The sequence below is a fragment of the Sminthopsis crassicaudata genome, chromosome 5 (assembly GCF_048593235.1).
Source record: "Sminthopsis crassicaudata isolate SCR6 chromosome 5, ASM4859323v1, whole genome shotgun sequence".
In the NCBI taxonomy this organism is placed as follows: domain Eukaryota; kingdom Metazoa; phylum Chordata; class Mammalia; order Dasyuromorphia; family Dasyuridae; genus Sminthopsis; species Sminthopsis crassicaudata.
The window spans coordinates 114,085,597-114,110,391 of NC_133621.1; the positions used below are offsets into that span (position 1 = coordinate 114,085,597).

Consider the following 24,795-nt stretch of genomic DNA (forward strand, 5'->3'; position numbering starts at 1 on the left):
GGATCCCTTTCCCTCCTTTAAGATCTCTTTGGGGTATAAGCCCAGTAGAAACACTGCTGGATCAAAGAGAATGCATAGTTTGATAGCCCTTTGAGCGTAGTTTTAAGTTGTCTCCAGAATAGTTGGATCATTCCACAACTCCAACAATGTATTAGTGTATTGACTTGATTTTATTAGTCATCTTTTCAGATACTTAACAAGCCATCTGTGTAAATACCCTGTGTAACAAGTGTAACATTGTTAGGATGGATGAAATAAAATATGGATGTCTTGAACTACTTTACAAGTTGTCTTATATTGGAATCAGTAATTTTTATTTGATCATCTCTTCCCAGGATCGTAGTGTGTAGTGAAAGAATGTAAATATCTGTAGAAACACAAGCTCCTTATTCATGGCTGCTTTTCAGAGTATTCATTAGTAGCATTTGCAATTTGCTTTTATATGTGGCACAATCACATATTGTACATTAAACTACTTAAAAGTAAATATCGTCATTTAGACTTTAAATAATAGAGGGTTAGTTTTTCTTTCATTCCTTTATTTTCCTCCTCCTGATATTAAATAAACTTTCTAAAAGTTTCTTTACTTTTGGTCTAATGTCTTCTTGCCCTCATCTTCTCGATCCAAAGAACTTTGTGATAAGCAGCACATTTGAAGAGATCATCCAGTTGATCATTTCTCCTCCTCCTTTTTTTTTTTTTTTTTTTTTTTTGGGCTGAGGCAATTGTGCCCAGTGTCATACAGCTAAGAAGTGTTAAGTGCCTGAGACCTGCACTTAAAGAGCTGAAATCATGAACTTGGTAAGCAGATGGTGCACAGGGCACTATTTTAGAACATTTCCATTTAATCTCCTTAAAATTCACAGTAGCAAAAAATAGGAACTCTAAGAGAAGCTCTACTAAAGAAATATTTCTGAGATAAGCCTAAAAAGTTTTTCTAGTAAAAACCTACATCTTAGATTTGAGTGACCTCAATTTACTTTTTCTAGGAGTGGCTTTTTCAGGTATTCTGTTAATAACAAATAAAATGAACAAGAAGAATGCTGCTCCAAGAGCAAAAATGGCTTTCATTTGAGGAAGATTTAAGAAACCTTAACTTCTAGTGACAAATACTTCAGTCTTGTCTCTTCATTTTAGGGAACTCGTTAGAGATAATGAGTATTATTCTACCTATTGTTTGACTAGGATATCACCTCTCAATGCAGTAATGATGAACATTTCCCTTTTATTCTCAGGGAAAATAACCCAACACTTGTAGAGGTCCTAGAAGGAGTTGTCCGTCTCCCAGAAACTGTACACACAGCTGTCCGATACACTAGCATTGAGCTAGTGGGAGAGATGAGTGAAGTGGTTGATCGAAACCCCCAATTCCTTGGTGAGTCTGAGGTCATGGGATACTCTCTACTGTTTCTACCCCCCCCCCTTTTTTTTTTTAAGGTGGCAATTTCTTAGAAGGGAAAAATGTTGGTTGCCAATGAATTAGGTACAATCTCCTGATCAGTTAAGTGTTTACAGATTTGAAAGGGAGGATGAAGGATATCTAACATAGGAAACTTTCTACAACTAAAATTACTTGAACAAAATTAAAGTTTTCACTGGCTAAACAATTTGCCAGTGAAACCAGAAGAAGGTTTTCTGGACTGGGAACCACTGGCTGAGGCATAGATGTGGACTAGAACAAAGTCTTTTGACATTAGTCAAAAAGGAGACTACCTTGACTAAAGTCTGTCCTCATGAAGTAGAGTAGGTATTTTGAATAGGTAAAGTTAGAAACAGTAGAACTGAAGAATTTTGATTTAATAGGAATTTGAAGGAAATTCTAGGTAGGTTATCCAACAAAATGAAAGTTTGGGAAAATTCAAAATATAGAACATTGTGGTGAGCAGTTGTAGTCATCGCTATTGTCATCTGGGCTTATGGTGGTGAAGGTTTTAGCTAGCTTGATGGCAAGGTGCAAAAGAGGTTGTAGCTGATCTGTCAGAATACTGTAGACCTTGACTTGACCCTCAAGCAAGATCTGGTTGCATCATAACCATTCTTTATGAACTTATCAGCCCAGACTTAGGGGCTTTTTCAGTTAAATACACCTGGCTTTGTAAAAATGGGAAGGAGAAGTAAGATTTCTATAAATCTGTCCTGCAAAGTGAGAGATACTTTTACTAATCTCCCTCCCAGGAAAGAGGAAAGGTCAATGTGAGTTTTTATAGTTTCTTGTTGGGGATCATGGAAGGAGCACTGAATTAGGGGCCTTGAGATCTGGGGTCGGATCTGATGTCTGATCCTTTCATCTTTGTGACCTTATATCTTTGAGGACTTCTTGCTCTCCCTGTGACTTAATTTGTTCTCTATAAAATGAAGGTGTTAGATTAGATAACTTAAAGGTTCTTCCAAGCATTTTGTTCTTGGCATTAGTCCTTTCCTTCTTTTCCTTCCAGCTAGATTCTGTGCAAGGTACTTTTCTAGGCACTGAGGCAGAGACATATACGTTCACCTGTTAAGATCATAGGGCAGACCTATTTGTCTGTTTTTGTTTCCACCTTACAACGCAGTGACCTGAAAAATGTGATTATGTGATTTTATTATATTTGTGTGATACTTAGACAATCTCAAAATTATTGTTTGAGATAGTATCCAGTAATTGACATTCATAGAGGGCTTTAAGGTTTTTCTAACAATTTTTTTCCTAACAATATAATTCTGTGGGGGTTACTATCTTCATTTTACAGGTAAAAACACTTAAGACTTAAGCTGTCAGAATTATCATCTTAGAGACTAGAATAAGCAGTTAAGTTTACTGTGGAAACATTCTCATGAAATCTATGCCCTTTCTTAGTATTAAAATTTTTGTCTTCTATTATCAGACCCTGTGTTGGGCTACTTGATGAAAGGACTGTGTGAAAAGCCTCTGGCCTCTGCTGCTGCCAAAGCCATTCACAACATCTGCTCTGTCTGCCGGGACCACATGGCTCAGCACTTTAATGGACTACTGGAAATTGCCCGGTCCCTTGATTCCTTCATGCTGTCTCCAGAAGCTGCTGTAGGCTTGCTGAAAGGTATTTACTATATTATTAGAAATAGGTGTTTGTTTTTTGTTTTGAGCTATCTCTTATACCACTCCTAATATTGCAGTTGTAATGGTGGTAAGATGGGTTATTAATTCAAAGGTGTGTGTACATATGCATACACATAATGTTTTTTTTGTTGTATACATTGTAATATCCATTTGATCAATCTTTTATTGAACAGTTACTATGTACACAACACTGATCTGGACTATTTCAGTATTGGTAGGATAGAAGGGAGAATTATATGTACTATGAAGATAGTAACTCAGACTGGGAACAATACTCAATATACATGGAAGAATAGTAGCAATTCAGCATATTAAATTAGCATATTAAAAAACTAAAGAATGGGGAATTATTTAATAAAGTAAGAGTATTTCCTTCAAAGAGGTCCTATTTGTGCTTTCCTGTGAATTGCCTTTTATTCAATGCATTTTTGAAAATGCTACAAAAGCCTTCTTTTGGTGGAGAGAAGACATTACTATTGCTATCTCTCTTCTACTCCTAATCTCCTGATAGCCCCACCTCCATTAAAAATCAAGAAAAAAAAATGCCACATACAGAAAATATAGTCAAATAAAGTGAATTCACACATGGCCAAAAATATGTCTCTGTACTATGTGTCCATCACCTCTCTGAGAGGTGAGAGGCTCATCATTGGTTCTCTGGAGATGTGATTGATCATTGCATTGCTCAAATCTCTTTAAATCTTCAGTTATTTTTCTTTACAATGTTGCTGTTCTTGGATTAGTTGTTCTGATTCTGCTCATTTCACTCTATTTCAGTTCTCTCTACCCAGGATTCTCTGAATCTCTTGAATCATTTCTTCCATTTTATTCACATAACCACAATTGTTCAGCCATTTTCCAGTTGTCTAAGATTCAGACTAAGGCAGCCATTTAGGTTTTTAAGTTTTTCTCCTTGCCCCTGACCCTCCCCCCCTCTCTAAAAACAGTTAATTTCCTTAATTTTGCTCTCTGAATTAACCTCCCTCCTAACCCTGTACACCATCCCTGTTATTTCCTTGTTGAGTCAGATGTATTTATATACTTAAGCATTTTTGTGTCATTGCATTTAACTTCCATTTGTTCAAATAAAAGTGAAGTTCATTTGATATTCATTGCCCCTAGACCTTCTACCTTTTTTAAATCTTTTCATATATTCCTTTCTTTCTCCTTTCTCTAATGGACCCTCTTTTTGCACTCCTTTCTCTTTCCACCTTCAGAACAAAACCACCACCACCTATTTTTATTTAGTTACCTCAGAGCACTTGTTTTTTCTTTTCCTATTATTAACCCTAAATTGTCATCAGGTGATTTGCTCATCTCTCCAGTTTTATTTCTAGAACTGGGAAAGTTTGTGCCAGGATCAGGCAAAGTCTCGGCCTCTCTGTGGAATTTTGGGTATGGTGGTCAGCTCTGTCTGTTTTCTCCCAGGGTCATCTGGATTTTGGCATTGCTACTTCCTACTCACCCCATGGGTTTTTGAAGATAGCACTAGATCTTCTGGACCCTTTCATAACAGAATATCTGGGAGTTTAGACCCTGGACCTGAGCTGTTCCTTTGGTCTCCTTGGAGCTTGCTTGCTGGAGGATACCACTTTGTTATCATCTGAAGGCTTCTAACTGACTTTTTGTGCACTTTTAGGGTGGTAGAAGTCCCTGTAGTTTCTCATTGAATTTTCTTATTTTTCAGTCTAGTATAAATTACATGGTTTTGCTGGATTAAGTATGTGAAAGCTGGATAGTCTGACTCCTATCAGCCATCTTCCCTCTAAGTTTTACTAATTCTACTATTGATTCTGATTTCTGAGTTGCCAAACCCTTCCCTCTCCCCTTCTCCTCCCCTCCCCCCAGAGCCCTGCTCACCAAGTTTTCCTCATATAGCATTGGATTGTCAGGTATATGGAAAGGTAGTGTATTTTGATTCTTCATCAGATAAACCTATCTGGGCTTACTTAAAAACTCAACTAGCAAGAGTATGTGAACAAAACTCCAAAGGGTCGTAAATATTAGATTAGTTCTGATTAAAGTGGGATACTACTCAGACACACTCTGATCAAGCCAGGTCAAAGCAGAGCAAACTCTAATGCAGGCTGCTTCTGACGACTATAAAAATATTCCACAGGTAATAGGGTTGTTCCAGATGCCCTTGGTGTTGTCATAGAAATAACCAGCCATGACATTGGCATCATAAAGTAGGGAAGCAGCTTTCATTATGTTAGGTAGATTCTGTGCAACTTGAATGAATTTTAACAGAAGAGTAAAAGGATGGGGAGGAAGAGTGAGTGCTCTTATCCCAAAAGGTCACAGAGACACATATGTTCTTTCTGCTTAATGTTGCCTTACTGTAGATCTGCCACACCAGGGCAGCTGAGGATCTGTGAACTTATCAGCTTGGAATTTATCAAAGCAAAATGAAGAACATCCTTTCTTTTAAACTCTCCTTTCTAGCATATATCACACTTTCTAGCATTTCCTCACACTGTTCCTTATACATGGAAAGGACCTTCCCTTTGTATATAAATTCCCATGTATAAAAGTCTCTTCGACTTTTAAAAATCTTTTCTATCGATCATTATTGATCACAAAATAGAAAATGTTGATTATATCAAGTTAAAAAGTTTTGTACAAACAAAACTAATGCAGACAAGATTATAAGGGAAACAATAAACTGGGAAAACATTTTTACAGTCAAAGGTTTTGATAAAGGCCTGATTTCTAAAATATAGAGAGAATTGACTCAAATTTATAAGAAATCAAGCCATTCTCCAATTGATAAATGGTCAAAGGATATGAATAGACAATTTTCAGATGAAGAAATTGAAACTATTTCTACTCATATGAAAAGATGTTCCAAATCATTATTGATCAGAAAAATACAAATTAAGACTTACATCCCTCTCAGATTGGCTAAAGTTACAGGAAAAGATAATGACAAGTTTTGGGGGGGACACTGATGCATTGTTGGTGGAGTTGTGAACAGATCCAGCCATTCTGGAGAGCAATTTGGAATTATGCTCAAAAAGTTGTCAAATTGTTCATACCCTTTGATCCAGCAATGTTTCTATTGGGCCCATATCCCAAAGAGATATTAAAAAGGGGAAAGGGACCCCCATGTGCAAAAATGTAGTGGCCAGAAATTGGAAACTGAGTGGGTGCCCATCAATTGGAGAATGGCTGAATAAGTTATAGTATATAACTGTTATGGAATATTATTGTTCTATAAGAAGTGACCAGCAGGATGAATACAGAGAGGCTTAGAGAGACTTACATGAACTGATGCTGAGTGAAATGGGCAGAACCAGGAGATTATACTCTTCAACAACAATACTATATGAGGATCAATTTTGATGGAAGTGACTATCCTCAACAATGAGAGGATCCAAATTAGTTCCAATTGATCAGTAATGAACAGAACCAGCTACACCTAGAGAAAGAATACTGGAAAATGAGTGTGGACCACAATATAGCATTTCCACTCTTTCTGTTATTGTTTGCTTGCATTTTTGTTTTTTTTCCCCAGGTCTTTATAAATCCGATATTTCTTGTGCAGCAAGATAAGTGTGTGTGTGTGTGTGTGTGTGTGTGTGTGTGTGTGTGTGTGTGTGTGTGTGTGTGTACATATATATATATTATATTATATTATTTATATTTATGTTTCTTTCTTTGCTCTCTAGGGACAGCCTTGGTCCTAGCCAGATTACCCTTAGAAAAAATTGCTGAATGCCTCAGTGAGCTGTGTGCAGTTCAAGTCATGGCATTGAAAAAGGTGAGTCTTTCCAGACATTGTAATATTATACACCTTCCCATTTTGTTGTTGAGGTAGTTTTGTTGTTAAGTTCCCAGACTTATGTTGTTGTACTAATGGATCACAATGAGGCCGCTCAGGTGAAGTAGAAAGTTCTCTGAATTTAGACTTCAAGTCCCAGGGCTGCTGCTTACTAGCTGTAAAATCATGGGTGTTTAACATTTAATCTCCTTCTGGCTGGTAACATGCAAATGTTGAAGTCCTGTTAGCACTGATTTAGATTTACTATACTACATACAACAGGAAGATTAAAAAAAGAAAGTCTTGACAGAGGTAGTTATCAAATAGTCTGTGATTTAGAAGGTGGACTTGGGTATGGCATTAGCTGAATTTTAACTTGTTTTTTCCTTAGCTGCTATCTCAAGAGCCTAGCAATGGCATTTCCTCAGACCCCACCGTGTTCTTAGATCGCCTGGCAGTAATATTTAGGTAAGATGTGGGAAGGAATGTGGATGGGGCGCTAGACTAGCACCTATGACTTTAGGCAAGTGTTCTTTCTCATACTTCTATGGCTGTATTTGACTTTGCCTGTCCATTGTTTACCCTCTCTATCTGGAAAAGGAGAAGAATTAAGCTTGCAGCCTAAAAGTGAAGCATTTTATAAAGTGTTCCTCAAGATGAAAGGTAAATCCTAAAAATCATCCCTAGCTTATCCCTTTGTCAATAGATTCTTGTAAAATTATAAATGATTGCTTGGACGCTATGGTGGACAGCATCAGAAAATAAGATCACTTCTAATGAGACTCTTGGAATTAGAGCTCATTTCATCATAAGAACAAGAGAGGCAGCCTGAAAAACCCAATTGAGGGAGAGTGGAGACAGTAAGTCTGTAAGGGATTTGTACAGTTTTGTAAGTATTCCGTGAGATCTGCATATCTTATGAAAATTATTGAAGCCTTAAGATTAGCAACAACTTGAAAGTAAATGGGAGGGAGGGATTTAAAAAAATTTCAATGAGGATCTAGGCATGGTGACATGCTAATAATTCTGGCTTCTGGCAAAGCTGAAGCTAGTAGAACACTTGAGTGTGAGAGTTTTGAGCTGCAGAAGAGCCAGAGTTTCCAGGTGGAGGACCACCAACCTGTCCACATCAAAAAAATGGGGTCACTCATCCCTGTGAATGGTTGTTATGCTTTTTAGCCTGCACAAAACAGAATGACCCAGGCTTCTCATCAAAAAGTAAAGCAATAGCTAAAGTGGGGGGAGTTAAACTTTTTTAAAAACCGATTTTTACTAAGGAAAAAAAAAATTCTCAGCAGATTATTAGCATTTTGATTTTATTCATTACTAAGGAGGTACTTTAATAAGTGTTATTCTCTGTGGACCTGTTAAGTTGCAACCTTGTGTTAGCTAGGTTTAAGGAAAATCATTAATAGGTGGACATTCTAACTTGAAGGTAAAAGGGTTTGGGCATACTCTTTGCTTTTGTTGTTATTGTTACTTTAAAGTGAAAAGTTCAAAGATTATTAGAGGGTTGAAACTTTGATGTTTGTACAAAGTTTATTTACTACTTGCCTCTTCAAATTATTGAAGAGTGGAATTTGAAAGAATAATTCAATGTCCTTTTCTTGAGATTTACCTTTGGCTTGATATCATTTGATTTCAGATTTCTTCAAATCTTTTGATGATGGAAATGAAGACACATTTGTTTTCTTAGAGTGGGCTCAGTCATCATGTTAATGTTTTTGATTACTCATCTGAGATTAAAGGAAAGAGATTCAAAATGTTTGTAGTAGATTGCTTCCCAAGAACTAGAATCTTATCCAGAGCTAGACTGGTCACCATGACTTGCTAGTTTTTAGGGGCTTGGGAGACCATTAGAATCAGTAATATGCTGAAGCTATCAATTATCAAATTTTCATTTGGAGCATTTACATCCCAGAAATCTCGTGAATCCTATAAATCAAGTCTTAAATTATTGCTTTGTTGATTGTCTAGGTTTAGGAAAATGGAGAAAATGTTAATAATACAGATTTAACTTTAAAATGTGTCTTGTACATTTCTTCCTGTTCTCCAGCCCCCCAAGCCAATTATTAAACATTTATCAACACATCCCTGGAATGGCTGTTTCATTATCAGGAGGATAGTTTCAGTTAATTGGGAGGTGGATTTCAGGGAAGCATAATGAATGAGATTAATGTTTCAGCTTTCTTATTGGTGGGAGTAGTAGACAACACTGCATAAAGAGGTTTGGGGCTATTCTCCCAGAAAAACTGGTCCTTCTTCATTACTTTGAGTCATTGTCTCTTCCCAGGCACACCAATCCTATTGTAGAAAATGGACAGACTCATCCGTGCCAAAAAGTCATACAAGAAGTAAGTGGTAGTATGGACCTAAGTATCTAGGTCTCCATCTTCCTTTACTGAGGTTCAGGTAGTTGAAATGTGACCTCTGATAGATCTGTTCCAGAAATAGATTGAATATCTATAAAAAGAGAGAATGAGAGTACCATCAGAGTAGATACTGTATACATTTCTTAGAACAAAGGCTGAAGGCTTTAAAAAAAAAAAAAAAGATAAAAAAAAAATTCAAAAGAAAAGTTGAAATACATTAATTTGTATGGTCTCCAGGGCAAGCTGTCCCTTCTGGAACCCTGGATTATCTTAGCTATGTTATTGATAGCTGAGTTCTTATGAGAAAGCCATTTAGAGCAGTTTGTCAATTCTAATGGTCTAGCCTCCCTGTCTCAGTGGACCTGCAGTTCAATAGACATTATGTATATGCTAAATATTTTTTACTGGGCTTTACTGAGTTTAGATAATTAGTATGGATTCTTTTTTCCTTACCTTTGTGTAAGGTCTTTCACTTTCTTGACATTATCTTTTCTTTGAGAAATATGTTCTTTAATTCAGGGAATCCAGAAGACAGGACAGTATATGATCAGTCACAATCACTGTCAGTCATATAGCTCTGCTATTTCATTTAAGATGATTGCATCTCAATATGACTGATCTCTTAACATTAATGTTGTTGTACCTCAAGACCCCAGTTAGAGCCCTTTTATCAGATAAATCAATGTCATTTTGGATGGGCCTCTTTAGCTCCTTGCTGCTGGCTCTTTATCTCACTCTTTTCTTCCTTTTTGGCTCAGATTTGGCCGGTTTTGTCAGAAACCCTGAACAAACACCGAGCCGATAACCGGATTGTGGAACGATGTTGCAGATGCCTACGTTTTGCTGTTCGATGTGTCGGTAAAGGATCAGCAGCCCTCCTGCAGCCCCTGGTTACACAGGTGAGTCCTCAGGAAACTATGGTCTGAATAGAGGAAAAAAGTTGAATTCAATTAATAGGGGCTTGATAGCTGTGCTGTCCTGGGTATGTCAATCTCTCTGCTTGGGTATTAATTCCTCACTTGGAATATGTGTTTGGTAGTGAAGTCAAGAGGTAAATAAAGTGGGATATCTAAAATCCCTACTCTCAACATTATGACAAAAAATGAGAAAACTTATGTTAATGTGAATTACATAGTAATTTTTTTCATGACCTAAAAAGATGGTATTTAATAAATACTTAGTAAATGCTTTTTGACTGATTGACAAAATGGAAAGCTAGTTGTTTCATTTGCTGTGACAAACAGATGTAAAGATGCTTTACATTTTTTCCTGGTAATTTGAAAAAAAAATTATTGATGGTTTTTGTTATTAACATCACTTGTTTCTGAATATATCCTTTCTGTCTCTTTCCTTTGTGAAAAAGATTATAAAAAGAAAAGTCAGTTCAACAAAATCAGCAAACACATCCACTATTTCTAATAGTATATATAGTATTTCACATTCTTTGTAGTCATTCATATACTGTTTCCATAGTTCTACTAACTTTTTTACCTCCTTGCTTAATTTGTTTTCTAGTTCTTGCTACCACAGAAAGTAGTCCTGTGAATAATTTGGTATAAATAGACCTGGATAAGTAGACAGACAGATCTTCATGTGTTTTGTGTCTTTGTCTTCCAGACTAAATGGACCACTTCACAACTCAATCAAGAGCATATCTGTCTAATTGTGTGCCCATCTTTCTGTAGACCCTGCCGCATTGACAATTTCCATTTTTTTGTCACCTTTGTCAGTTTGCTCATTGTATGAAATCTTTGAGTTGTTTTGATTTGTACCTCTAGTTATTAGTAATTTCGAGTGATCAATCATATAGTTAAGAATTTGTAGTCATTCTGAGGACTATTGGTTTGGGTCATTTGACCACTTATTCTTTGGAAAATAGCCTTTGGTCTTTTATATTTTTGTCAATTCCCTATATATCTTGGATATCAGATCTTTATTTTGTTTTTTTATTTTTTTATTTTTCCTGAGGCTGGGGTTAAGTGATTTGCCCAGGGTCACACAGTTAGGAAGTGTAACGTGTCTGAGACCAGATTTGAACTCGGATCCTCCTGAATTCAGGGCTGGTGCTCTATCCACTGCGTCACCTAACTGCCCCGCAACAACAGAATTATACTATGATCAATTTTGATGTCCATGCTTCTTTTCAGCAGTGAGGTGATTCAGGCCAATTCCAATAGACTTGTAATGGAGAGAGCCATCTGCATCCAGAGAGAAGACTGGGAACTGGTGTGGATCCCAACATAGCATTTCACTCTTTTTGTTGTTTGCTTGCATTTTATTTTCTTTCCTTTTTGATTTGATTTTTCTTGTGCAGCAAGATAATTGTTAAATATGTATGCATACATTGGATTTAACATGTTTTTACCATGTTTAACATATATTGGATTATTTGCCATCTGGGGGGGTAGTGAGTAGGGGGAAGATATTGGAACACAAGATTTTGCAAGGGTTAATATTGAAAAATTATCCATGCATATGTTTTGAAAATAAAAAAACTTTAATTAAAAAAAATTTAGATGTATAGTTGTTAGGGTTTTTTTCTCCCTACTTTTATCAGTCAGAAAGCATTTAGTAAGTACCATCCTTTTCAGTCATTAAGCTTTTTCTTATGTAGAGTGTTCAACCTATGCACTGTTCTATTTTTTGAACAGTAAACCAAAAAGTTTGAACAACTATTATTTTTCTCACAAACAGAAAATTTTGAGAATTTGAGTTTATAAGAGTATTGTTCCAGCTTTTTGAAGAAGTTTATCTATGAGCTTGGCTTTTTCAAGGCCTTTAAGAGAATAACCCAGGCTATGTATGTCTGGTGCTTCTGTAGAGCACAAGCACTTGCTGACTTTAGCTGACTACTGCTTTTCTTTGAACAGATGGTGAATGTGTACCAGGTGCATCAACACTCCTGTTTCTTGTACCTTGGTAGTATCCTGGTGGATGAATATGGGATGGAAGAGGGTTGTCGCCAGGGCCTGCTAGACATGTTACAGGTAGGTTCAATTTTAGCACTTAGTGATGCCTACTGAGCCTGGAAAGCCTTAAGAACCTGGCCACGAATGTGATATGATATTTATGTTCTTCATCAATTTTCCAGTTGTATCATAATTGTTATTAGGTATATTGATTTCCAAACATGATTGAGTTAATTTTTATGTCTGTATAATTTTTTTTTCTTGGAAGGTGGAATGTTTAAGAGAGGATGTGTTCGTAATTAGCATAATAGGCACTGCCTTCTGATTTAGACTTTCCAAAAATACTGTATTTGACCATGCTTCATTTGGTTGGCCTTGTTTTGAATTCCCCATCTGAGATAGTCAGCTTAATTTACCTAGTAACTGGAAAGGCTAGTTAAGATGCAGAAGAAGTACCAAGATCTGCAGCCAGTAATGGAGAAAGGAAAAAGTATCTGAGATGTTCTTTGGTTTATTCTTTGCAATGACAGGATTTAGCAACAAGTAATTCAAAAGAGCTTAACAATATCAATCCCAGTTTTCTGAGATAGCTTTTAGTTTGAAATTGAGGTTACTTCATTTTTGTGATCTTACTCATCTATTAATAAGCTATTTTAATGGTTTGCATTCTCTGCAATATAATTTATGTTTAAAGACAGTCAAATAACAGCGCTTAAAATGTTTTGAGTTTTGGTTTCTTAGTTTTGTTTTACTTTGGGTTGTTTTTTTTTTTTTTTTTTTTTTTTTTTTTTTTTGCTGTCTTTATCATTCACTCAACCAAAATCAATTTTGTCCTCCTTTCTAATTGAAAAGTGTAATATAATTTTCAGATCGTCTGTGTCATTTCATTCCTTTTTCTTCTGCTTATTTTTTCCTTCCCTTTCTACTTTCCTACTTATCCCTTTTACCTTTTTCTGCCATTTTTCTTTTACTTTCCATTTCTCAGTTATATATCCCATGTCTGTCACCATCTGGACATGTTTCTGCTATGTTGACTAGAGATTTAATAAGTCTTATCAGTTATCGAATGGTCAATCCAGTGCCTCTTTCTCAGTATTCATCCTTCTTGACCTCACTGTTGCATTTGAAACCATTGCCCAGACTCCTCTCTTCAATATTCTGTTCTTCCTGGATTTTCCTGATATCTCTCTTGAGTTTCCTTTCAGTTGCCTAACTTCTCCTTTATTAGGTCATTATTCATGTCCTACCTCCTAACTGTAGATGTACCCTAAGGCTCTTTCCTTTTTCTTAATAATTTCATTTGCTTCCATAGGTTTATTCATTATCTCTTTTTAATAGAGTCATTTTGGGCAATGACTTCCAGATCTATAAATCAAACCCTGGCCTTTCTCTTGAGTTTTAGTTCTTTATTATTCACTACCTATTGGTCATTTCCAACTGGATGTCCCATTGATATCTCCAAACTCAGCATTTCTCCAGATTACTCCTGCAAATGTCAAGGACGTGATCCTGTTCATTCAGATTTGCCCCCTCAGCCTTATCTTTACTTTCCCTTATCAAACTTTCCTGTCAATAGCCAAGTTTTGTCACTTCTACCTCCACAAGGTCTTTTGTATGTATCTCCTTTTCTGTAGTCACATGCCTGCCATCTTAGAAGCCTAACTGCTTTTCCAGACTAATTATGTGTTCTAAGCCCTATCATATGTGCTGTTCCTGCCAAATGGACTACTTGATACTTCCTCTGAACATTCACTATCCTTTTTTTTCATCTAGAATACTTAGTTTCCTATTAAGTTTGCCTAAAGCGGTCCTGATTTGAAGTGCTAGTGCTACCCCAAAAGTTAAGATGTCTTACTTTGTATATATGTTGTATTTACATAATCGCTTTACCTGTTGTATACCTTTTCTCCATTCCCCCTTTCACCCTTATCCCAAGCCCACAAAAGTCTTGAGCTTTTTGAGGACAAGGTCTGTTTCTTTTTTGTCTCTGTATCTTCAGCTTCCCATAGGTGCCTGTCACAAAGTGGGCACTTAATAAATGTGTGTTAATGAATTGACCTTTATTGTGGTTGTTTTCTCCTTTGGTATGTGGGTGAGGTGGGGATTTTGGCTTAGACCTGTCCGTCCGTTTTATGATATAAGGGAATTCGTTGTTATGAAGCTACTGTTTCAGTGTACATCAACAATTTGTTGTGAAACTTTTACAGTTTTAGAGAATATCCTAGGGCCCTTGACCGGGATCACACAAGATAATACGTACCAAAGGTGGGATTTTTCAACTCTGACAATCAACTCTCTAATCTCTACTTCATGTTGCTTATTTATAGATAGCCACTGGTAAAAGATCTGCTTTTCTCTTTAGGCACTATGCATCCCTACTTTCCAGCTCCTAGAACAGCAAAATGGCCTTCAGAACCACCCTGATACTGTGGATGATCTGTTCAGACTAGCTACCAGGTAATTCTGACAAAACCGTTTCTCTTGTTGCTATGTATTAGCCATTATCTAGGTTTGTTGTTCAGCTCATTTGCTTGCTCTCAAATCTCCAGTAGGATGGGTAGGAGAAAATGATGAGATTTCTTACATTAGCCATTTACCCTGAGATTAAGTATTGAACATTTTTCCTTTCTCTATTTCCTCAAAACAGGTTATTAGAATCTTATTCATCCAGATCATGTGAATGTTCTGGATTAAAATTTTTAACTTAAACTGGAAGAAATTGTTTTTTAACAATTTTAAAAATAGCAGCTTAAATTGGAGATTGACATTGTAATGTAGGCTGCTAGGAAGATGCCCTTTTTTATTAAAGACTCAAGAGTAATTGGTCTTCTGAAATTTTCTTCTAAAATCAGTTTTTATTCAAAAACAGGTTAAAACTCAGAACATGGGCTTTACTCTAAAATATATATATATATGTGTATATATATATATATATAACTGGGTGATTTGAATATGGAGTATTACATTTATAATCATGGGGTTTTATCTTGGTATTTTCATTAAAAAGCATTTATCTTTTAGATTATTAGTTCTCTATATATTTCAACTTAAATGTCCCAGTGGCAACTCAAACTCAACATGTCTAAAACATTCCCTTAAAATGTATCCATTTTCCAAACTCTGTTATTTTTATTGAAAGTCTCCCTTTTCTTCCAGTTTCCCAGGTTCATAATGTCAGTAGTATTACTGCCTCACCTCATGTATCCATCCAGTTGCCAAATCTTACCATTTCTATATCCATAACATCTCTCTATCCATACAGCTAGCATCTCATCACTTCTTGCTGTGGTTTGTAATTGTTCTTCCCATTTAATAAATACATGTCTTTCCTTACACACTGTTATGAAAGTGATATTTTTTAAGTGTAGATCTTATCGTGTCACTTTGCTCCTCATTAAACTCCAGTGATAGCCTATTGCCTCTAGGATAAAATATAAACTATTTACCTTTTATATCTCTTTTCCTGGCCCCATCCTGTCTTTCTAGTCTTATTGTATATTCTTTTCCTCTGTCTGCAGTCCATGTCATACTGCAATCCAGTCAAAATAGCCTTCTTCTTATTCCTTGCTAATGGTATGCCATTACACTGAACTATTTCCCTTTTGCTTTGCCTTTTTTAATCTCTTTACTCCTCTCAAACCACTTTGAATTTAGTTTCTTTGTATTTATTAATATTTGTTCTATAGAAACTTGTAGATTAACTTCTCCCTCATTAGAATTAAAGCACTTTTAAAATTCAGATTATCTCATTATTTATATTAACATCCCTATTGCCTAAGGATTGCATTGCCTACTGTGGTAGGCAGTACTTGAAACATAGTAGGTGCTTGATAAACATTTATATATTAATTGATATTATAAAGGGGAAGGGAAGAAAATTAGCATATGCCAGGCACTGTGATGCCTCCTTTGATCTACATAAGGTCTGAGTTAGGTGCTTTCATTATCCCAGTTTTCCAGTTGAGGAAACTGAAGCAAATAGAGGGTAAATGATTTGTCCAGCTGGGAAGTGTCTGAGATCAGATTTAAATTCAGGTCTTTCTGACTCTTGGTGGTAAACAATACCACTAGCTGTCTAGGTCAAACTTTGAACAGTTTAATGATTTTTCTTGAATAATTACACATTCTTTTCCAGAATGGTTGGACTAATCCACATCTCCACCAACTGTATATTAGTATTGTGTGCATCAAATCTACAGATGACACAAAGCTCAAAGGGATAGCTAGCTTGTTGGATAAAAGACTCAGGATTTCAAAAATGTCAACAAGCTGGAATGCTAGTAAGTGTCTGAGGCAGGATTTGAATTCACATCTTCCTGACTCTAGGCCCACTACACCATCTAATTTTATGATAAGTCCATACTCTTTCAGTAGATTGGTCAACAGTCTAAAGTGTGTGAATCCCTTTTATATATAGAATTTGTGTCTGTGTCTCACTTTTCCTTCCATTGACAGGTTTATCCAACGTAGTCCTGTTACCTTGTTGAGAAGCCAAGTGGTTATACCCATCTTACAATGGGCCATTGCCTCAACCACCCTTGACCACCGGGATGCTAACTGCAGTGTCATGAAGTTCCTACGAGACCTCATCCACACAGGAGTAGCCAATGATGTGAGTACCAGAAGTGCCATCATCTTTGCAGGATTTATAAGTCCTCATTTTGAACTGATTGTAGGAGTGCCATCTAATGGTCTCCTGTCTGATTCTTTGCTTTTAGAACATCAATATACTCACTAATCAGGAGTGATAGATTCCATATTAAATTAATCATCAAATAATTTATTAAGGATTAGTTATTAAAAGGTACACTGTAATATTTCAGGAAGTCTAAATGCTTCCTGCATGTAAGTAGTTTGTAGCCTAGCTGAATGTAGAAAGGAATCCCCAAAAATCCACAGAATATTGAATAGCAATATATAATATATTTTTACAACAAATGAGTTGTATACCCAGTAAGAGCTTCACTTGAATAAGAAGGGGCGAATACTTGAGTCAGGAATGGCTTCCTGGTGATAGGGATACTTCCTTTGTGCCATATGTAATGGGCACCATATGGATGAGAAAGAAGAGAGGGAAAAAACACTTTAGTTTGGAAGTGTGAGCAAAGGTTCTTGGTCACAAAATTGGGGGAGAAAAAAATGAAGGAGGAGCAGTTTGACTTAGAGTAAAAAGATTACATTGGAGAATGGTAGACACTAGAAGGGGAAGACATGGACATATTATTGGGCAATAAGAAAACAACTAGTAGACAAGGAAATACTGAAATTAATTGAGATTATAGAACAGATTGAGAAATAAAATAAAAAGCTGAAAGGTAAGAAAATTATATAGTCCACTCTTATTGTACAGATGAAGAAACTGAAGTCAAGTTAGGTCTAGTTAATAAACTCTCTCATAATAAACACAATTGAGATTTGTACCTAGGTCTTTTTGCATACAAATCCCATTCCCTTTCCATTTTGTCATACTGTCACTGCTAAGTTTATACCAATGGCATAATAATCAAAAGGAAATAGTTGATCCAGTACTTGGAATGTACCATTGACACTTGCATGAAAAGACAAAAAAAAGACTTACATTTGGAAGTTACTTGCATCATGGTGATAATTGAAATTGAGAGTGAAAGAGCTCTCTGAACAGTATAGAGAGGGAAAAGGACATAAAGCTGAACTCTGGATAATTTACACAATGAGAAATCAGGAAGAAGAAAAGGAGAAGAAGGAGCAGTAATTTGAGAGGATTAACAGAGTATATGGTAATATTGCTGAGAGTAGATATAATTTCAGGAAGGAAAAAAGTATTGTCAGATGCTATAGAGAAGATAAAGAAAAAGAAGACTGAGTAACTATCCTAGAATGTGATGGATAAGAGATCTTTGGTGTGTTTTTTTTTTTTTTTTTTTTTTTTTTTTTGCTGAGTCATTTGGGATTTAAGTGATTTGCCCAGGGCCACACCTAGAAAGGGTTGAGTGTTTTGAATAGATTTGAACTCAGCTCCTTCTGACTTCAGGGCTGGTGCTTTATTCATTGCACCACCTAGTTGCCCCTTTGGTGATTTTGTGTGTGTGTGTGTGTGTGTGTGTGTGTGTGTGTGTGTGTGTGTGTGTGTGTGTGTGTGTGTGTGTGTGTGTGAAAGGCAGATTGCAGAGTGATTTAGAAATCGGGAAGCAAATTAGGGGCAGTGATTGTGGACTGCTTCAAAAAGTTTGAAAGGGAAAGGAAGAAGGAAGTAGAACTGAAATGATTTTTCCCAGTTAGAGAGAGGGCAGACCTGTGGGGTTGGTAGCTAGAGGGAAAGGAGGCAATAGCTGTGGAGTAGGTTAGAAGCATGATTATCCCTTATTTTGGCACAGAGCAAGAGTGACTTGTCCATAATCATATCTTTCATAAATATCAATCATAGGATTTACATCTAAGCAATCCATGTCTGATACCTAATTTTGCATTTTTTCCCACCATCCCTAAAATATTTAGGAAGATAATCTTTGGTAATACATGTTAGAGTGTGAGAAAGGAAAATAAGAATTGAATAAGAATTTTGGATTTGTTGATGAATAGGTCAGTAACAACTACCGAGAGTGCAAGTAAGAAAGGCATGAAAGATAGTAGTTGGTGTGTCATGGAAAGAGTACTAAGACATCAAATATATACGGAATTAACACAAATATAAAAGACTGGGACAAGATCACAAAATGACACACCAAGTGTGAAAGGACACAGATAATCCTTAGGATTTCTGCAAATTATTTGTTTTTTTCCTTTGCATTTAAAAATGTTTATTGAAATGAATTGACTTTTATATATATTGTCAAGATATTCATGTCCAACACTATCTGTTTCATCCTCTGCCATCCCTTTTTTTTCCTTTCACCTTCAATCTTTCTCAATATCAGTGTTTTCTCCAATGAGTCCTGTTTTCTCATTATGTGGCCAAAGGATTTAAACTTCAACTTAATGACTGCAAATTCATAACCGTATGATTGATTGCTCCAAATTACTAATGATTAGAGATAAAAATTCAAAACAACTCTGAGGTTTCACACATCCAGTAAACTAGCAAAGATGACAAAAGATGGAAATCATCAATGTAAGAGGTTCTGCAGAAAAACAGGCTTGTTGACAGATGAATCTGTGAATTGGTCCATTCAGTCTGGAAAGAAGTTTGTACTTATGAGAAAACAAAAAAGAGGAAGTGTTTGTACCTTTTGATTTCCTAATATACGTAGAGCCCAAAAGCATCAGAAACAGGAAGAAAGGTCTGTCTGTCTGTCTATCTTTCTCTACAGTAGAATATTCATAGGAACACTTTAAGTGATAGCAAACATCTGGAAACAGTATAGGTACCCATAAATTTGGAAAATAGCTAAAGATAAATAATGATAATTGATACTTTGCCATAACAAAATGGACACAGTATGAATAATTCAAAGACATGTGGGAAGGTATATATAAACTGGTTCAAAGTAAAGTTAACAGAACCATGATATATATATAGTAACCACAAAACAACATAAATGGAGAGAACAAAAAAATGATCCTGTGTAATTATAATGGGCAAGCATGGCCTCAAAGAAAACTTGAGCATGTGCATTTCTTTCCCTTCATTGCAGCAGGAAAAGAATATAATGGACTGGGGGTAGATGTGGAATGTTGCATGTACTGTCAGATATAATCGGTGTGTTGATTGGTTTTGATGAATTGCTTTTCTTTCCTCTGCCCCCATTTTTTTCTTTTCTTTTCTTTCTTTTTTTTTTTTTTTTTTGCTGCGATAATTGATGTTAAGTGACTTACCCAGGTCACACAGCTAGTTCAGTGTCTGATGCCAGATTTGAACTCAAGTCCTCCTGACTTCAGGACAGATGCTCTATCCACTGCACCACCTAGCTGTCCCTCTGCCCCATTTTTCAGTGTGTAACTTGTAATAAAATCAACCAAGTGGGGGGGAATATATTTGAAAATGAATGTGACAGGAAAACAAAGAGTACCAAAAAAAGATTTTACAAAATTTTGAGTTCTAGGTTTAGAATTGGATAACCTAGATTTCCTTTTGTGTAAAATGAGAAGTTTGTTCTATATGCCTTTCCAGCTTTTAATCTAATATCCTAAATCCTGTGGAACAAGCTCCTAATACAGATAGGAAGAGATAGAACCAAATATATGCTTAATTTAGACCAGAGGAGACACACCTATTCCTTGGAGAAAACATTGAAGGAAAGAAAGAATGAGCGAAGATTTTTTTTTGGGGGGGGGGAAATTATAGAATGAGTATTTAGTCTTAGAAGAAATTGGTTTACTGGCTTTATATGTTTTCCTCCAGCATGAAGAAGACTTTGAAGTTCGGAAAGAATTGATTGGACAGGTAATGAATCAGCTTGGACAACAACTTGTGAGCCAGCTGCTACACACGTGTTGTTTCTGCCTACCCCCGTATACCCTTCCAGATGTAGCCGAAGTGCTCTGGGAGATCATGCAAGTCGACAGACCGGTAAGTAAATTCTAAAAGGGTTAAACTCTATAATCCGTTTTCAGACTCCTAGAGATTATTTCAACTTAGAAATCAACCATGTTTGGTAGGATTTGTAAGGATGTTTCTGAGTTTAATTTTGTGGGAATTTTGAGCTCTTAGGTTAGGTTCTAGGTTATATATGTAATACAGCTATGTATTATATATGGTGCTATGTACTTTATGTTAATATGTTATTATTTACGTTGTGTTTAGTTCTGCTGCTAAAATGAGTTCATTGTTGGTGGAAAATGCCTGCATAATACCATTAATAAATTGTTACTAATTATTGAAGAAATGTTAACAATTTAAGTTGACAGAAGTAGTTATTCCTGATACAGACCCATCCAAGGAACATGTGTGCATATATCTTTAGAAAGACAACACAATGTTACACTCCATTATAATTTTTATATTTTAATAATATAACTTTTATATTTTATCAACCCTTTATAATTAGCTTCAAGAGTTTGATGTTTGCTTGAGTAGAAAGTTATGTTAGATTTATATAGTCTCAGTTATAGGTATAAGGACAATTTGTAGTAATGAGCAGGCTGAAGTAAAGTATAGAGTTGATTAATGTCAGGGGACCTTATATTTTATTGAATAAAAAATTGGACTGCAATATAACTTGTTTAGTTTTTGTTTTAATTTTCTAACTATGTCTGTGATTATATCTTAGCACAGTGCCTAGCACATATATTATTGATAATAATATTGATTAATTGATAGCTACTTGGTTCAGTCCTTGAAAGGTTAAAAGGAGAGGGGTGTTTTTGAGCAGTTTTGATAATGTGAAAGATGACTACTACATGGATGGTCTTGTCCACTGAGGATAGTACAGAAGGACATAAGCATATAATAGCAGTAAAAATGAAATTTAAGTTAAATAAAGCAGAATTTTTGGTGTCAAAAGGCAGACAGATCCTATAATATTGTCAAAAATTAGAAATAGTCCTATTGTTAAGAATTTCCCCCTTTCTGAGATTTCAGCCTATCATAGATTCTCTGAAGATTGATTGCTATTAGGCCCATCTGATTTGAGCTTTTTGCTTCTCCATCCCTCTGATGCTTTGGATTTTTAATCTCGAGAGATAGTTTGCTACTGGTGATAAGGTCACCCAGTTTTTGAGAATATGGGTTGGTAGCCACTAGCAGAAAAAGAAAAACCCCAAGAAGATTGGTTCATATATAATCTGAGAGAATTCAGTTGGAAGTGTTATCTGCTTCTGCTGTGATAAATAGTCTCTAGCATTCTTCTTTTAGACAGTTTCCAGTCACTTCTCAAGTGTTAACCTCACATTTGGTCAACTTATATATTTTACTTAATTTGTCAAGGATTAACCTCAGACTTAAGGAATAGCTTAGGTTTCTTTACCTTGGTTCCAGGTCTAGGTTAATAAATGCTGCTGAAGGAATAAAGTTGCCGCACACATAGTCCACCACTCTGCAGTCACCTTATTTTTAACCTTTTCTCTCAATACAGACTTTTTGTCGTTGGCTAGAGAATTCTTTGAAGGGTTTACCAAAGGAAACAACTGTAGGAGCCGTCACAGTGACACATAAACAACTTACAGATTTCCATAAGCAGGTTACTAGGTGAGTGAATGTTGGGGAGGTTCTGAGGCATGGGGTAGGTTGGGGAGAGAATGTGGCATAGAGTGTGCAGCACAGAACAAACATCTCTGACCCTTGTTTCATCTTCACTGGAGCTAGTGGATATGTTCTCTATCATTGTGACCTTATCCCATTGTGCCTATAAACACTACCATAGAATTGAGAAGGATTAGTATAATGTTTGAATTGGAAATGCCTTTATAAAGCTAGATTTAGCAGACATCAGTAACACTTTATTTTGTGTATTAGTCATAGATGAGGTAGGTGACGAGAGCTGTGTATAAATGCTCTTCTTTATTTACATGTATGATACCAACACATCCTTAGCCAGAGCGTGAATTTTTTTAAAATTGATGATGGAGGACATCTGCCATGGCTTAGTGTTTTAGTAAATGGGCTTCCCCGACAGGGGTGACACATGTAAATCAGAAATTCTAGGATCATTGATAATAGATTTTCCTTGTATTCATGCCTCATTCTATTTAAGATCTTAAAGCTAAACAGCAGTGCTTTGGAAATGGGATTTGGTATGGAATTGGTATCTCCCCCTTTTGGGTGTAGCATTTAAAATCCTGTATTCATGTTCTAGCTGTATCATTTTTCTGAGCCTTCATCTCTATATCTGAAAAAGAATCTATTAATATATATGTAATTTGCCTATTTCACAGGGCTAGAGTGAGGGGGTGACAGTGAAATTTTATTTATATTTATATTTTTATGAGTTTGTGTGTGTGTGTGTGTGTATATATATATATATATATATATATATATATATATGTAATTTATATTTTTATGAGTTTGTGTGTGTATGTATATATATATATATATATATATACACAAACACATTTTATAAGTATGAAGTGTAATGAAAGCATAAGCTGTTACTTATTAAATTATTATTATTACCAGCCTTGATAAGTAATAGAAATAAAATATCCTCTGGAGAGTTGTTTTTATTTTATTGACTTTATAAAATTGTAGAATCTCCCAAAGTGCCCCCACAGGTTTGTTTTCATGATTTCTAATGTCTGTATGATTAAGGAGAATTGTTCTACACTATTAAATCAAACTGCTCTAGAAATAGGTATTGTTTCAGAAGTAAGCAAAGTGATTTGTGTATGCATGACTGGGTAATAACATGTGACAGGGTGGTCACATTTTTCTGGAAATGGGGATTTCCTTTTCATGGGGTATTTATGAATAGTTCTTGAAGTAACCCTTATAAAATGGCTTTAATTTCCTTATAATTATTAATTTTTGTCCAGTAGAACTATTACATCCTAAGGAAAGAGCAGTTAACTGGTGCTTTTGCTTGGTTCTTTTTTTTTTTTTAATTTGGTCAAGTGGAAGGATGGATGGTGATGAGGTAGCAAGAGATCTCTGAAAGTATTCTCTTGGGTAAACACAGGGTCTGAACCTTGGTTTTTTTACCTCTTTGTTCAGAAAATTAATGTAAAGTATACAACCTCTTTCCCCTTAATAATGTGTTTTTGTTTTTCCCCCACAGTAAAAAGCAGAGATACTTAGCTTCACTGAATTCATAATTATGCTGGCCTCCTTGACTATCCTCACACAAGACCCTTAACTCAATATATTTTTCCTGGATGTCACCTGTATCTGGAACTGTTTCCTTCCTCATCTCCCATCTTCCAGCTTTTTGGCTTGCTTCAAGTCCTAGCCATAGACCTTCTACAATAAACTTTTCCCAAGTCCTCATAAAACCAGTGACTTCTTTCCTCTCCTTTGGGTTTTCTTGAATTTATCCCATCTGTATCTTGTATGTAGTTATTGAATGTTGATACTTGCAGTCGATGGGGAGCTCCTGGAGGACAGGGACTGACTTTATTTAATGATGGTATTGAGAAGCAGGAGCTGGAGCAGAGAGTGTATTCAAGAAAGCTTTTCTTTGTTTTCCCAGCACTGAGCACAATGTGGGAACACAGTAGGTGTTTTAAAAGTGCTTGTTGACTTGATTTCACTCTATGAGATCAAAAAGCAAACCTTGCCAGGTTGTAGCTTGGGCTCCCCTAGATGTTTCATTGCTCAGCTAGTTTGGCAGCTCCTCCCAGAACAGCCTTAACATGATGGTAAAGAGTGAACAGACTGCAGAAAAAGGCAGTGCTGGTGGAGTTTGAAAGAAGACCTAGGATTTTTTCTCATCTTTTACAATTAATTGGTTTCTTTAGATTGCTGTTGCCATTAAGCTGCTGGCTTTATGACTCAGTTTGCCTTCTGGATGTAGAACTAGCACCAACATGTTACAGATTTGCCATCCTAGCAAGGAGAAGGTGAACTGGTTCAGCTTCATTTTAGCAAGTCCTGACGTGCTTCTACAAGAGTATAGACAAACTCCTGGCTTTCAGAGTTATTATTCAGAGCCTGCAATGAACTCTCATCTTAAAAGCAGTTCTGCTTTCCAAAACTCCTAAATAATCTCTCTCATTTGACATAGCCTGCTAATCACTAGAATGCTTTTCAGTACCATTTCACATTTCTCTATATTATCCTGTGAGCCCTCTGATAAATGCATGAAGATTCTCAGGGCAAAGAGGTGCTGC

The 24,795-nt window shown here is 36.0% G+C and overlaps 1 protein-coding gene across 2 annotated transcripts in view; it reads left to right on the forward strand.

Annotated features, from left to right (window-relative positions):
* The window catches only part of TNPO3 (transportin 3), a 111,771-nt gene that overhangs the window by 81,749 nt on the left and 5,227 nt on the right, over positions 1-24,795 (forward strand). For both annotated transcript variants that reach the window (XM_074267964.1, XM_074267965.1), the window contains exons 11-21: positions 1,236-1,375; positions 2,862-3,053; positions 6,745-6,836; positions 7,228-7,304; positions 9,130-9,190; positions 9,967-10,107; positions 12,079-12,195; positions 14,480-14,574; positions 16,573-16,729; positions 20,435-20,602; positions 22,107-22,219. In XM_074267964.1, the coding sequence (XP_074124065.1) occupies positions 1,236-1,375; positions 2,862-3,053; positions 6,745-6,836; positions 7,228-7,304; positions 9,130-9,190; positions 9,967-10,107; positions 12,079-12,195; positions 14,480-14,574; positions 16,573-16,729; positions 20,435-20,602; positions 22,107-22,219 (1,353 nt within the window). The remainder of the gene's footprint in view (positions 1-1,235; positions 1,376-2,861; positions 3,054-6,744; positions 6,837-7,227; positions 7,305-9,129; positions 9,191-9,966; positions 10,108-12,078; positions 12,196-14,479; positions 14,575-16,572; positions 16,730-20,434; positions 20,603-22,106; positions 22,220-24,795) is intronic.